At 30.7% G+C, this 14954-nt stretch overlaps 1 protein-coding gene and 1 long non-coding RNA gene across 2 annotated transcripts; one reads left to right on the top strand and one right to left on the bottom strand.

Moving 5' to 3' along the window:
- Window positions 1–2099: 2099 nt before the first annotated feature.
- LOC111429286 (uncharacterized) lies at window positions 2100–8974 on the bottom strand. The gene is made up of 8 exons (XM_023065155.2): window positions 8142–8974; window positions 7943–8087; window positions 7741–7884; window positions 7568–7691; window positions 7409–7520; window positions 7158–7354; window positions 6900–7108; window positions 2100–2710 (listed from the first exon to the last, which is right to left on the bottom strand). Exons 1-8 carry the CDS (start codon window positions 8757–8759, stop codon window positions 2193–2195), a joined length of 2067 nt encoding a protein of 688 aa, XP_022920923.2. The 5' UTR covers window positions 8760–8974; the 3' UTR covers window positions 2100–2192.
- Window positions 8975–12381: 3407 nt separating this feature from the next.
- LOC111429283 (uncharacterized) lies at window positions 12382–13189 on the top strand. The gene is made up of 3 exons (XR_002708177.2): window positions 12382–12588; window positions 12659–12878; window positions 12945–13189. It is a non-coding gene; the product is annotated as an uncharacterized lncRNA (long non-coding RNA).
- The last annotated feature ends 1765 nt before the right edge of the window (window positions 13190–14954 follow it).

Genomic DNA, 14954 nt, shown 5'->3' with positions numbered 1-14954 from the left:
TTTTATTGAACTGAATGTAGAACTAACACTAGACCAAGAACTAGAATCATTCGCCTTTAGTCGTACGTCTCTTAAGACGGCTAAATCCAAATGTTTCTAGTTCTAGGTTTAATGTAAGTTCTAGTGACAGTGCAAGTGTAAAACTAGAACTAACACTATACCTAGAGCTAGAATCATTTGGGTTTAGCCGCACGTCTCTAAAGACGGCTAAACCCGAATGATTCTAGTTCTAGGTATAGTGTTAGTTCTACATAGTAACAGTACTAGTGTAAAACTAGAACTAACAGTAGACCTAGAACTAGAATCATTTGGGTTTAGCTGCACGTCTCTAAAGACAGCTAAGCTCGAATGATTCTAGTTCTAGGTATAGTGTTAGTTCTAGTTTTACACTTGCACTGTCACTAGAACTAACATTAGACCTAGAACTAGAAACATTTGGGTTTAGCCGTCTTAAGAAACGTACGACTAAACCCAAATGATTCTAGTTCTAGGTATAGTGTTAGTTCTAGTTTTACACTTGCACTGTCACTAGAACTTACATTAGACCTAGAACTAGAAACATTTGGGTTTAGCCGTCTTAAGAGACGTACGACTAAACCCGAATGATTCTAGTTCTAGGTATAGTGTTAGTTCTACATAGTAACAGTACTAGTGTAAAACTAGAACTAACACTAGATCTAGAACTAGAATCATTTGGGTTTTACTAGTGTAAAACTAGAACTAACACTAGACCTAGAACTAGAATCATTTGGGTTTAGCCGCACGTCTCTAAAGACGGCTAAGCCCGAATGATTCTAGTTCTAGGTATAGTGTTAGTTCTAGTTTTACACTTACACTGTCACTACAACTAACATTAAACCTAGAACTAGAAACATTTGGGTTTAACCGTCTTAAGAGACGTACGACTAAAGCCGAATGAGTCTAGTTCTAGGTATAGTGTTAATTCTACATAGTAACAGTACTAACACTAAAACTAGAACTAACACTAGATCTAGAACTAGAAACATTCCGTTTAGCCGTCTTAAGGGACTCAGTTTTCTAGGTCTAGTGTTAGTTCTAGTTTTAATTGTTATTCAGCGCTAGAGTGAGGTTGTATATTTTTATTGAACTAAAAGTAGAACTAACACTAGAACTAGAAACATTCGGTTTTAGTCAGTTTAAAAGACTAATAATTTTTTATGTAACAGACACTCCCTTCTCTGTATTAATCCGTTATATCAAAGGTTTTACTGTATTTATATTCTTACATCATTAGTAATAAAAGGAAAAATTCCCATATTTTCATTTATCAACAAATTTTCCATATCTATTATATTTATCAGACTTTTTTGATCATTTAAATTTGCACCCATGCATTTGTTAATAAACATCTTAATAGATTTTAGATCATATTTGTCAAAATTTTCTATATACCCTCGATACTCTTCAAACAACACTTCAAGCTTTGCTGAGTACTCAAACAACTTCGTTAACTTCTTGATGAATAATTCCACATTAAATTGATTTGTTTGATTTATTAATAAAAGTGCCTTTTCTGCAGAATTGATATTTTCTTCATTTCCATGCATCGATCCCATTATTTTTTGATGGATTTTCCCCTGAAATTTAAGCATTTGTAATATTAACCGTCGTTCTTGCTCTGCTTCTTCGACTAATAATTCTGTAGCTGCATCCATTTTTTTATTTTCATTTCGATTAAGGAGTAAAGATTTATTGTGTGCCATGACTTCGTGTGCGGCTATCTTATATAGCAAAAAGGAGTTATGGGCATAAATGAAATCGTGGTCTCCAACTTGGGTGATATTCTCATGCTCTTCTAGATAAATGACATTAACTACTTCGTTAATAAATGCATCAGCTAAATCGACGGTGGAGCTCGGAATATTATCAAGAACTTCAATCCCTATGTCCACTACACCATTTATTTCTTTGGACTCATTTCCAATCCACACCTCAAATTGGGTTAAATCGTCGCGAATTAGGGAAAATAAGATTATTATTGTTATTAATTTCATTTTAGTATTAATTAATTCAATTTAAATTATATTATCTGACATTTAACTTTTTATGTCAGTTTTGTTTTCAATAATTTAGTCAATCTAACTTGATACAACGAAAATATTAAATTTTTCATAAAATTTAAACTTGTCGTTTAACAAATTCAAAATGAAAACACATAAAACTAATATATATTATAAAAATGAAATAAAACAATTTATTATTAATAAACAACACGCACTTTTAGTAACTTGTAGAATTGACGCATCATTTGATCTTTCAGCTAAATTTAGAAGATTTTCCATATCGATGTCGTACAAATAATTCGCACTTATTAAATACGGAGCTACATAACCGCTGTAATATTCACTTTCGCCTTTATATATCCAACCGATTCCCCATAACGCGACAGGCGGCTCACAAACCACTTCACGTGTATCAAAAAAAGGCACCGTAGTTTGTGCACCATCGCTTTCAAAATCACTTGCGCCGATTCGAATTTTAGAATTCCCAAAACTTTTAATGGGAAGACTTAAATCGGAGTGATGGTTGGGCACTTCTTTATTCGATACATCAATTCTACGTGCACTTTTTTCCGTTGTAATCCAATTTAAAGTACTTGCGACGAGAGTACTATTTTGAGCACATTTAATTAATTCGTGGAATCTTACTTGTAATTGTAAGCCGTCGGCGATTTCTTCAAATCTTAAACCTAAAATGCATCAAAATGAGAATAACCTATGATTACTAACCAGTGCTACGATAACAACAAATTTTTACTCTTGTTTTTTTTTACTTAGTTTACAAGCCGATGTCTTCGTTGTCTTTAGAGTTAGCGAAATATTAAATACATCAAACTCGCAAAACTACAATCGTTGTGCCCTTCCCCAGGAGACGAAATTTGGGTGAACTAATTCGGTAATAGTGTTGAAGATAGCAGCATTGAAGAGTTCTGCAACGACATCAATAAGCTAGTTTTAAGCTGAAGCTATGGCGAAAATTACAAATCAAGAACGAACTTTCACAATTGGTGATAGCGACACTGACGAAGAGTCAAATAGTGACGACAAACCTTTGTCACAAACAGTTTTTGATATGATCGACAATTTTTTCGAATTTTGCAATTTTCGCCGATTAAGTTTTAAAATTTCGTATAAAATGCAGTTCTTGGAATATGAGTATGAAAATGTCCCAAAGTGTTAATAAGAGTGTCCTCTTTCCAATGAACGAACCCGTTTTGAGAAATAACTTTTAGTTTTTGAGAAAACAATATTTGAAAGTTTTGATAAAATTTTCTATGTTGTAATTTTCATCGATAATTTTCAAAATTCGCTATAAAATTAATTTCTTGAAGGATCCTTGTGGAAATATCACCAATTATTAATTAAAGTATCCTCTTTTTAATGCAAAAAGCCGTTTTAAAAAATCACGTTTACATCTTGAGAAATAAATTTTTGAAAAGATCGACAATTTTTTGGAATTTTGCAATTTTCGCCGATTAAGTTTTAAAAATTCGTATAAAATCCAGTTCTTGGAATAGAAGCATGCAAATTTCCCAAAGTGTTAATAAAAGTGTCCTCTTTTCAATGAACCAACATGTTTTGAAAAATAGCTTTTAGTTTTTGAGAAAACAATATTTGAAGTTTGGATCAAATTTTCGATGTTGCAATTTACATCGATAATTTTCAAAATTCGCTATAAAATTAATTTCTTGAAGGATCCTTGTGGAAATATCACCAATTATTAATTAAAGTATCCTCTTTTTAATGCAACAAGCCGTTTTGAAAAATCACTTTCAGTTCTTGAGAAATAAATTTTTGAAATGGTCGACAATTTTTACGAATTTTGCAATTTTCGCCGATTAAGTTTTAAAAATTCGTATAAAATCCAGTTCTTGGAATATGAGTATGAAAATTTCCCAAAGTGTTAATAAAAAAGTCCTCTTTCCAATGAACCAACACGTTTTAAAAAATAACTTTAAGTTTTTGAGAAAACAATATTTGAAGTTTTGATAAAATTTAGGATGTTGCAATTTTCATTGATAATTTTTCAAAATTCGCTATAAAATTAATTTCTTGAAGGATCCTTGTGGAAATATCACCAATTATTAATTAAAGTATCCTCTTTTTAATGCAAAAAGCCGTTTTGAGAAATTACTTTCAGTTCTTGAGATATAAAATTTTGAAATGATCGACAATTTTTTCGAATTTTGCAATTTTCACCAATTAAGTTTTAAAAATTCGTATAAAATCCAGTTCTTGGAATAGAAGCATGCAAATTTCCCAAAGTGTTAATAAAAGTGTCCTCTTTTCAATGAACCAACCCGTTTTGAAAAATAACTTTTGGTTTTTGAGAAAATTTTCGATGTTGCAATTTTCATCGATAATTTTCAAAATTCGCTATAAAATTAATTTCTTGAAGGATCCTTGTGGAAATATCACCAATTATTAATTAAAGTATGCTCTTTTTAATGCAAAAAGCCCTTTTGAAAAATCATTTTCAGTTCTTGAGAAATAAATTTTTGAAATGATAGACAATTTTTTCTAATTTTGCAATTTACGTCGATTAAGTTCTAAAAATTCGTATAAAATCCAGTTCTTGGAATGGAAGCATGCAAATTTCCCAAACTGTTAATAAAAGGTCCTCTTTCCAATGAACCAACACATTTTGAGAAATAACTTTTAGTTTTTGAGAAAACAATATTTGAAGTTTTGATAAAATTTTCGATGTTGCAATTTTCATCGATAATTTTCAAAATTCGCTATAAAATTAATTTCTTGAAGGATGCTTGTGGAAATATCACCAATTATTAATTAAAGTATCCTCTTTTTAATGCAAAAAGCCGTTTTGAAAAATCACTTTCAGTTCTTGAGAAATAAATTTTTGAAATGGTCGACAATTTTTACGAATTTTGCAATTTTCGCCGATTAAGTTTTAAAAATTCGTATAAAATCCAGTTCTTGGAATATGAGTATGAAAATTTCCCAAACTGTTAATAAAAGGTCCTCTTTTCAATGAACCAACCCGTTTTGAAAAATAACTTTTAGTTTTTGAGAAAACAATATTTGAAGTTTGGATAAAATTTTCGATGTTGCAATTTTCATCGATAATTTTCAAAATTCGCTATAAAATTAATTTCTTGAAGGATCCTTGTGGAAATATCACCAATTATTAATTAAAGTATCCTCTTTTTAATGCAAAAAGCCGTTTTAAAAAATCACGTTTACATCTTGAGAAATAAATTTTTGAAAAGATCGACAATTTTTTGGAATTTTGCAATTTTCGCCGATTAAGTTTTAAAAATTCGTATAAAATCCAGTTCTTGGAATGAAAGCATGCAAATTTCCCAAAGTGTTAATTAAAGTGTCGTCTTTCCAATGAACCAACTCGTTTTGCAAAATAACTTTTAGTTTTTGAGAAAACAATATTTGAAGTTTTGATAAAACTTACGATGTTGCAATTTTCATCGATAATTTTCAAAATTCGCTATAAAATTAATTTCTTCAAGGATCCTTGTGGAAATATCACCAATTATTAATTAAAGTATCCTCTTTTTAATGCAACAAGCCGTTTTGAAAAATCGTTTTTAGTTTTTGAGAAATAAATTTTTTCGAATTTTGCAATCTTTGCCGATTAAGCTTTAAAAATACGATCTTGTTCATGGATTTCCGAACTTTGAGAAACCGGTGCAATCAACGCCCATTCCTTCTAATCCGGTGGAATGCTTTCAGCTTTTTCTTGATGATTGTATTATATTATTTTTGGCAGAAATTACGACATTATATGCTCAGCGAAAGGGTGAACTTAATTTTCGAGTTTTCAATGAAGACATAAAGTGTTTTTTGGCCATACTACTATTATCTGGCTATTATCTTGTTCCAAGATGGAGAATGTGATGGGAGCTAGGAACCGAATCTTGCAATATTGCGGTAGTGAATTGTATGAGAAGATATAAATTAGACACTGTGCCGATAATAATAACCTTCCTCCGGGCGACATATTTGCTAAAGTACGAAAATTGATGCAAATGCAGAATTCCAAGAAAGGGAGTAGGTTCAGCTGTTGGGTATTTGATGCAATTTGAACCATACCAAGGGAAAAAGACCGACGAGAGAAAATGCAGCTGGTACTTCAGCGGGTAAAGAAGAAAATGCGACAACTACAAAAAAAGTAAGAAAAGTAGGTGTAGGAGAGTCTGCTGTACTTGGACTGAGAAAAGGCGTGAAGAACATGACAGTACGATTTTTCTGACGGTCAAGTCAGAAACTTTTAAAGTTAATAATAATTGTAAAAGAACTCACTGTAAACACACTGAGTTGTGATAACAGAGTTTTTCTGATCTGGGTCCGAGGTCATTCTGGGGTTGCTTGCAATGGAGCGACAGATGAGCTAGCACGAGAAGGCAGCGCTAAAGCGTTTGTGAGTCCAGAGCCATCAGTTGGTATATCATTTACGATTGCCAAACATAGGGTTGAAGAGAGACTTCGCCTACTGTGGGCCAGTTCTCCTCGAAAAAGACACGCTAAGTTGTTTATCAACATCGCCACTGTCAAACCCGGGAATATTTTAGAACTTGCTTGTAGCAGTATTAAAGTTGAGTGTAGCAGTGTTACACGTTTTGATCCTATCAAATAAAAGAGTTGTATTGAGAAAGATCAATGTACCAATTCTATGTGTAAAGTTGTTTATTAGGCGTGTTTTTGGCCGATCCCTATAGATGTTGACCAGGCAAAACCTGGATTTAGATAGCTCAAAGTGTGTTCTTTTCAAATTAATCAAACTCTTTTTTCATTTTTTTCCATTGTTGATCTCTAAAGACAACGAAGATATCAGATAGTAAAGTAGGTGGTAAAAATTAGTTGTTGTCGTTTCACGGGTTCATTACTATATTAATAACATGCCAGTTACAACTCGATTCCTATTGTTAGTTCGGATTTCACCCAAATATAAATGAAGTTTTGTTGGGTTTAGAGCAAACAATTTTTTCCCTTTATTTATAATCCATTTCGTGGTATTTAGCAATGCACAACCCGCCTTATCTATTTGAGTTTCTTGGATATCAATCCCAATTACACCATTATGTTTATTAAAACGTACTCCAGTGATAATTCTGTAATAGCAACATTAATCCTGAGATAATCATCATTATATCAATATACCGTTTCTCGGTGATATTTGTAACCATTTCATCCAAACTGATATATCTATCGCTAGAATTCTCAAAATGGTCATAACACAAGAAAAAGCAACTTTCACATCCTTCTAGATAAGGAAAAATTTTAGTTGTACCACTACATTTGGCGTTTTTTGGGCCTTTATTGAATTTGACGTAATCATAATTTCTATTCTCTTTTCGCTAAAAAAAATTAAATCACATAAAGCATTTTTAAAATAAAATTTTTATATTTACACTAAAACAAACGTTCATCACTGAGCGATTTCGTTTCGAGAAATTAATTGGATCATCGACGGGGATTAATTCTCCTTCGCACTTATTAGGGTTTGATATTGTACAATTAAAGCTGTAATCTAATTGTATATTAATCAATATATAATATAAATAACTTACTCTTCATCTTTTTCATCGCTTCGTTTATCTTCATCATCATCTTTAGAATTTACTATTTCAGAACATTTTGATCCGCGCAAAATAAATCCCCTCATGAAATTGGTAAACGTTACATAATTATGACCTAAAATATTTTATTACAAAACATTTAAATTGAAAATTTAGAACCGTACCAATTGGATTTTTGTATGAATCGTAAACCCAATATCTTCCTGTAACATAATTCGAGTGAAATTGCAACATTTCGAGTGTATTTTTCACTCGATAATCCACCTCTAAATCGTACTCTTTATGATCTTGCCAATACATATTCGCTTCTATAAATTAATTTATTGAAATTATTAATTCATTTTAAATGTAATGTTTTATACAGACTAGGTTCTATGTGCGTTGCAACGTTCTTTGAAAAGCTAATCACCACCAACGTTCTTATTTCAATGAGTACATAATAACTAAATAAGTTTAAGATAAATTGCAAAGAAGATTTACTTCTAGTATATAATATATATTTTTCTACTCCCTACAATAACCTTTGTTATTATAATAATAGAAAATATTAATTTTATGGACTCACAACATATGAAGCTAAATGAAACAAGCCTTTGTTATTTACTAGCTTTCTTTGCAAACTTCTTATAATTCCAAAAGTTTCGCCGTCTAAGTTCTTAATAACAAAATTTATTAATGAATCTTTGTCATATTTTTCGGGTTTAAAACCATAATTGGAAAATTCTTGGTAAATTTTATCCAGATGGTTTGCTTCCTTGAAGAACCTTCGTAACAAGTCCACAAATTCTTGAGTCATCGATTCCATATTATCTTCTAATTTCAACAAATCCATCGCATCCTTTAAATTTTGTACTGATTCTTCCACACTATATAAAGTACTTAAAATGTATTCATGATTTTGTTCGTGTTGTTGTATCATTCCTTTTATAAGATTTTTAGTTTTCTCCACTATTTCTCGATTTAGCTTTAATTCAGTCTCTGTAGCTAATTTGGCCTCTAGAAAACGTTGGTAACCGATAGTTTCAACTTCTTTTGCGGCTTTAGTAGCTTTTTCAAGTTCCTGTTTAATCATCACGTTGTTAATTGTATTGAAAACTATTGTAAATGTGCTCATGACTAATCCAAAGAAACATAACGTTTTATGTGTAATCCCTAGTAAAATTATTACGGTAATAAATTTCATTCCCGGATTTATCTGTAGGGATAAATAAGAGTACGGAAAGTATTAAATGACACAGATTGTCGTCGTTAATTTAATTTTTTTAAGGTTATTGAATTTTGTACATCAAAATGTTATGGTTCATCTATGACAATAATTGTCAACGTATTTGTATTTGAATTGAAATGGGGTATTTATTATATATACATCATATGTATTTTTTATAGTGTTAATAAAAGTGTCTTCTTTTCAATGAACCAATCCGTTTTGAAAAATAGTTTTTAGTTTTTGAGAAAATAATATTTGAAGTTTTGATAAAATCTTCGATGTTGCAATTTTCATCGATAATTTTCAAAATTCGCTATAAAATTAATTTCTTGAAGGATCCTTGTGGAAATATTACCAATTATTAATTAAAGTATCCTCTTTTTAATGCAACAAGCCGTTTTGAAAAATCATTTTTAGTTCTTGAGAAATAAATTTTTGAAATGATCGATAATTTTCTCGAATTTTGCAATGTTAGCCGATTAAGTTTTAAAAATTCGTATAAAATTTAGTTCTTGGAATATGAGTATGAAGATTTCCCAAAGTGTTAATAAAAGTGTCTTCTTTCCAATGAACTAACCCGTTTTGAAAAATAACTTTTAGTTTTTGAGAAAACAATATTTGAAGTTTTGATAAAATGTTCGAAGTTGCAATTTTCATCGATAATTTTCAAAATTCGCTATAAAATTCATTTCTTGAAGGATCCTTGTGGAAATATCGTTAATTATTAATTAAAGTATACTCTTTTTAATGCAAGAAGCCGTTTTGAAAAAGCGCTTTTAGTTTTTGAGAAATAGATTTTTGAAATGATCGAGAATTTTTTCGAATTTTGCAATTTTCGCCGATTAAGTTTTAAAAATTCGTATAAAATCTAGTTTTTGGAATATGAGTATGAAGATATCCAAAAGTGTTAATAAAAGTGTCTTCTTTCCAATGAACCAACACGTTTTGAAAAATAGTTTTTAGTTTTTGAGAAAACAATATTTGAAGTTTTGATAAAATGTTCGAAGTTGCAATTTTCATCAATATGTTTCAAAAGTCTCTATAAAATTAATTTTTTTAAGGATGCTTGTGGAAATATCACCAATAATAATTATTAATTAAAGTATCCTCTTTTTAATGCAACAAGCCGTTTTGAAAAATCACTTTTAGTTCTTGAGAAATAAATTTTTGAAATAATCCACAATTTTTTCGAATTTTGTAGTTTTCGCCGATTAAGTTTTAAAAATTCGTATAAAATCTAGTTCTTGGAATATGAATATGACAATTTCCCAAAGTGTTAATAAAAGTGTCTTCTTTCCAATGAACTAACCCGTTTTGAAAAATAGTTTTTAGTTTTTGAGAAAACAATATTTGAAGTTTTGATAAAATTTTCGATGTTACAATTTTCATCGATAATTTTCAAAATTCGCTACAAAATTCATTTCTTGAAGGATTCTTATGGAAATATCGCCAATTATTAATTAAAGTATCCTCTTTTTAATGCAACAAGCCGTTTTGAAAAATCGCTTTTAGTTTTGGAGAAATAAATTTTTGAAATGATCGACAATTTTTTCGAATTTTGCAATTTTCGCTGATTAAGATTTAAAAATTCGTATAAAATCTAGTTCTTGGAATATGAGTATGAAGATTTCCCAAAGTGTTAATAAAAGTGTCTTCTTTCCAATGAACTAACCCGTTTTAAAAAATACTTTTTAGTTTTTGAGAAAACAATATTTGAAGTTTTGGTAAAATTTTCGATGTTGCAATTTTCATCGATAATTTTCAAAATTCGCTATAAAATTCATTTCTTGAAGGATCCTTGTGGAAATATCGTTAATTATTAATTAAAGTATACTCTTTTTAATGCAAGAAGCCGTTTTGAAAAAGCGCTTTTAGTTTTTGAGAAATAGATTTTTGAAATGATCGAGAATTTTTTCGAATTTTGCAATTTTCGCCGATTAAGTCTTAAAAATTCGTATAAAATCTAGTTTTTGAAATATGAGTATGAAGATTTCCCAAAGTGTTAATAAAAGTGTCTTCTTTCCAATGAACTAATCCGTTTTGAAAAATAGTTTTTAGTTTTTGAGAAACCAATATTTGAACTTTTGAGAAAATTTTCGATGTTGCAATTTTCATCGATATGTTTCAAAATTCGCTATAAAATTCATTTCTAGCAGGATCCTTGTGGAAATATCGTCAATTATTAATTAAAGTAACCTCTTTTTAATGCAACAAGCCGTTTTGAAAAATCACTTTTAGTTCTTGAGAAATAAATTTTTTAAATAACCCACAATTTTTTCGAATTTTGTAGTTTTCGCCGATTAAGTTTTAAAAATTCGTATAAAATCTAGTTCTTGGAATATGAGAATGAAGATTTCCCAAAGTGTTAATAAAAGTGTCTTCTTTCCAATGAACTAACCCGGTTTTGAAAAATAGTTTTTAGTTTTTGAGAAACCAATATTTCAAGTTTAAATAAAATTTTCGATGTTGCAATTTTCATCGATAACTTTCAAAATTCGTTACAAAATTCATTTCTTGAAGGGTTCTTGTGGAAACATCGCCAATTATTAATTAAAGTATCCTCTTTTTAGAGTTGCTTCGTTAATTAGATTAGCATCAAAAAGAATTCATTTTACATCTTGGATCCAAATAAGTTGCAATATCTTATCAGCTTTCTTATTAGTTTCATTTTTATTCAAATATCGCAATAATGTGGCAATGTATGGTATCACTTCAGAAATGCACCAGAAATTATAACCATAATGCCGGATATCCGGCCGAAGGGAATGCCCATATCATATGTCGCAAATGCATGTTACAGAAGAAAAAAGTTTATGGACATTAATGCACATGTTGTGTAAAACGCCTGTTGCAACAATGACTACAACACTGGTTGTATATTGAAAAAAAGCAATCTAGTAAGGTATAATGCTTGTAAAAAGAATATTAATATATACCTATTCGTTGCCAGAGGAGTGAAGAATATGACAGTACGATTTTTTTCTTTTTTCAATGTATTAATGTTGAAGAATAATCCAAATTGGATTCTATGACCGCTGACATATTTAAATATACTGATGTATTAAATAGATGATATTAATAGTATGACAAAAATATTTTATCTGTTATATCTGAAGTCCGTTCTAACGAGATACGTTATATCGAGGTTTTACTGTATGTCGAAAAGATCAACAAAATTGCATTTAATACAGTTACAACAATTTGTTTTCTTTTTTCAATGTGAATAAAAAAGAGTAATCTTATGGTTGCTGGTAATGGAAACAAGTTGATATTGAGTTGTGCTTTCACTCATTAAAAGACTACTTTCTGTCATCAGTAAACGCACATGACTCGTTAATCTTCAAAAAAAGCCACGGGAAAAAGTTTCAAAAGAAGTTTATACGACAGAAAATTTAAATTTGAATAAATAAAATAACATTTTTGTGTTTTGAAGGTGACCGGGTCGATGAATTATAATTAAAGAACCAAGACCCTGTTGCAGACTGGGTTATGTTATAAAACTGTTATAAACCGGATAGCCTTATAAAGGTCATTTCGAATTAAAAAGTAATGAGATTTTTTATAAAAACTTCCAGTTCCATTTTATCGGGTTATTATTCCGTTTTACAGATCACTGCTTACGCGGTTGCTTAGAATTTGCGCATTTACAAACTTTTTGCTAACCTTGATGGAATAATTACGATTGTCTAGCGCCTTAGTACATTATAATTGTATTAATTAACGTGTGGTTACCTTTTCTTTGCGAAAATCGGGTCACACAGTTTTATGTAATGAGTAGAAAAAAATTACTTAGGTACTTATCAAAGTAAATGGAAAAGTGGTTTAGACACATACAGTTTCACTTTTTCAATTACATAAAGTATTATTATCGACAGGAAACAAAAGGAAAACTATTAGTTAAATAAATAAGTTGTTACTATCAAATAGAAGAGATGTTTAGACTGACAACGAAAAATGAATGATCGCCAAAGGAGGAGAGGATCTGATTATTGGTGAAGGTTCTGTAATAGGAAAAGAGAAAATCTTATCATTGCTAATATATTTGTTAAACTGTCTGAAAGGAGACGTATCTCTCATCCAATGTTGGATACACAGGTTTGAAAATTAAATCGATATTGTAATTGAAAACACTAATTTATATATTGAAAAAAATTCTGTTAGATATCAAGATAAGACTGAGTGTATAGTAGACCTACCGACCTTATAGAAATGCTTTAGAAGAGTATTGGTCATCAGACGGCATGTGATATTTCCTGCTACAATGGGAAAACATAGGTACATCTTAAAAAAGAAAGAAAAAAAGTTGACAAACTAGCAGCAGTTCGTAGTATTATTCACAAGTCCAATGAAAATTGTAAGATAACTTATTCAGTAAGCAAGTATATGACTTTATGAAATGCTGCTTGCCTTTAGGGGTAAGTACGGTTTTAGAATGTATACTCCAAACAAACCTAACAAATACGGGCTAAAAGTTTTCTCTGTTGTGGACGCTAAAACATTTTTCAATTCGCATATAGAAATCTATGCTGGAGTTCAACCCGATGCCCCATACAAAACTGACATTCTACCGCTGCAATAACAGAAAAAATGTCATATTTATCAGGTGCAGGAAGAAATGTTACTATGGAATATCGGATCGCAAAAAATCCGAAATATTTACTTTTTACAATAGGACAAAAAGTGGAGTTGATGTTATTGATCGAATGATCACGTCACATAATGTTGCTAGAAATACAAAACGTTGGCCAATGGTAGTTTTTTATAACCTACTCAATATAGCAGCAATCAATGCTTCTGTTATTTACAAAAACAGTAGACCTGATGGTGAATTTGTCAAAACTAGTAGATTATTCCAAAAGAATCTCGGTATGGAATTAGTGCAGGATAACATGCGAAGAAGAACCGTCGATAAGCACATAACCTTAACATCGCCACTGTCAAACCCAGGAATATTTTAAGACTTGCCCGTAGCAGCATTGGTGTCTTTACTGGGCACTGCCGATTAAAAGCACACCTCAACTTGTTGCCGACGATGTTGAATGCCGACTATGTGCGGAGGAAGCAGAGACGGTTGAGCATGTTTTATGCCACTGCCCTGCCTTTAACGGTATCAGATTCTTGATTTTTGGGTCGCAGTTTATCTCCGCAAAGGATCTGAATGACCTTTTACCGAGGTATTAATGGTATTAATGTTCGTTAAGAGCATTGGACTGCACGGTGAAATTTGATAACGATATCTATCGGGGTATCGGGGTACAGGTAAAAGAGGGAACTACAAATATTGTAAAAGACGAAGACCTCGATATTTTTGCAAAATTTGTAAATGTTGGCTCTGCATATACCAGATAACGGCATGCAGCAGCGATTGTTTGGGAAATTTGGAGACTCTAGCTTAAGTCCCTCAATCAACATATTTATGAGAATAATTCGCAAGGCGATACTGAATTAATCACTTTCTTTTCGTCAAATATGATCCCTACGGTTACTAAAAAGCCTGAATCTTTAGCCTCAGAGCAGGAGGTGACATGTTGCTTTCAATTAAAACTAATCCGATTGGTTTCGATAACTGGTGGAACGGATCCGGCAACTATACGGATATCCAAATATCCGGCTTTGGCCGAATATTAAAAACCTATTACTTAGTACTCCACCATTCATAGGAATTAGTATCTCTTTTAGGTGTTGGACACTGCAGACAATAATCAAGTTCAACCCCAATAGGTCTTTTTTCATTGAATACAACTTTATTTATATCAGGTTTGTCTTTAGCAACCTCATTGTAACAATTCCAATACGATATATAAAATTTCTTGTTGCAGTTTCGTCTAGTTTCCTTCTTTTCGCTTGTAATTTATTACCACATTCGTAATTTACAAAATTCGTATAAAATCAAGTTCTTGGAATCTGAGTATGAAAATTTTCCAAAGTGTTAATAAAAGTGTCTTCTTTCTAATGAACCAACATGCTTTGAAAAATAACTTTTAGTTTTTGAGAAAACAATATTTGAAGTTTTGATAAAATTTACGATATTGCAATTTTCATCGATATTCAAAATTCTCTATAAAATTAATTTATTGAAGGGTCCTTGTGGGAATATCACCAATTATTAATTATTGTATCCTCTTTTTAATGCAACAAGCCGTTTTGAAAAATCGTTTTTAGTTTTTGAGA

The sequence above is a fragment of the Onthophagus taurus genome, chromosome 1, assembly GCF_036711975.1.
Source record: "Onthophagus taurus isolate NC chromosome 1, IU_Otau_3.0, whole genome shotgun sequence".
In the NCBI taxonomy this organism is placed as follows: Eukaryota; Metazoa; Arthropoda; class Insecta; order Coleoptera; family Scarabaeidae; genus Onthophagus; species Onthophagus taurus.
Note: the sequence above shows the minus strand (reverse complement) of the source record. Positions and strands in the feature narration are given on the sequence as shown.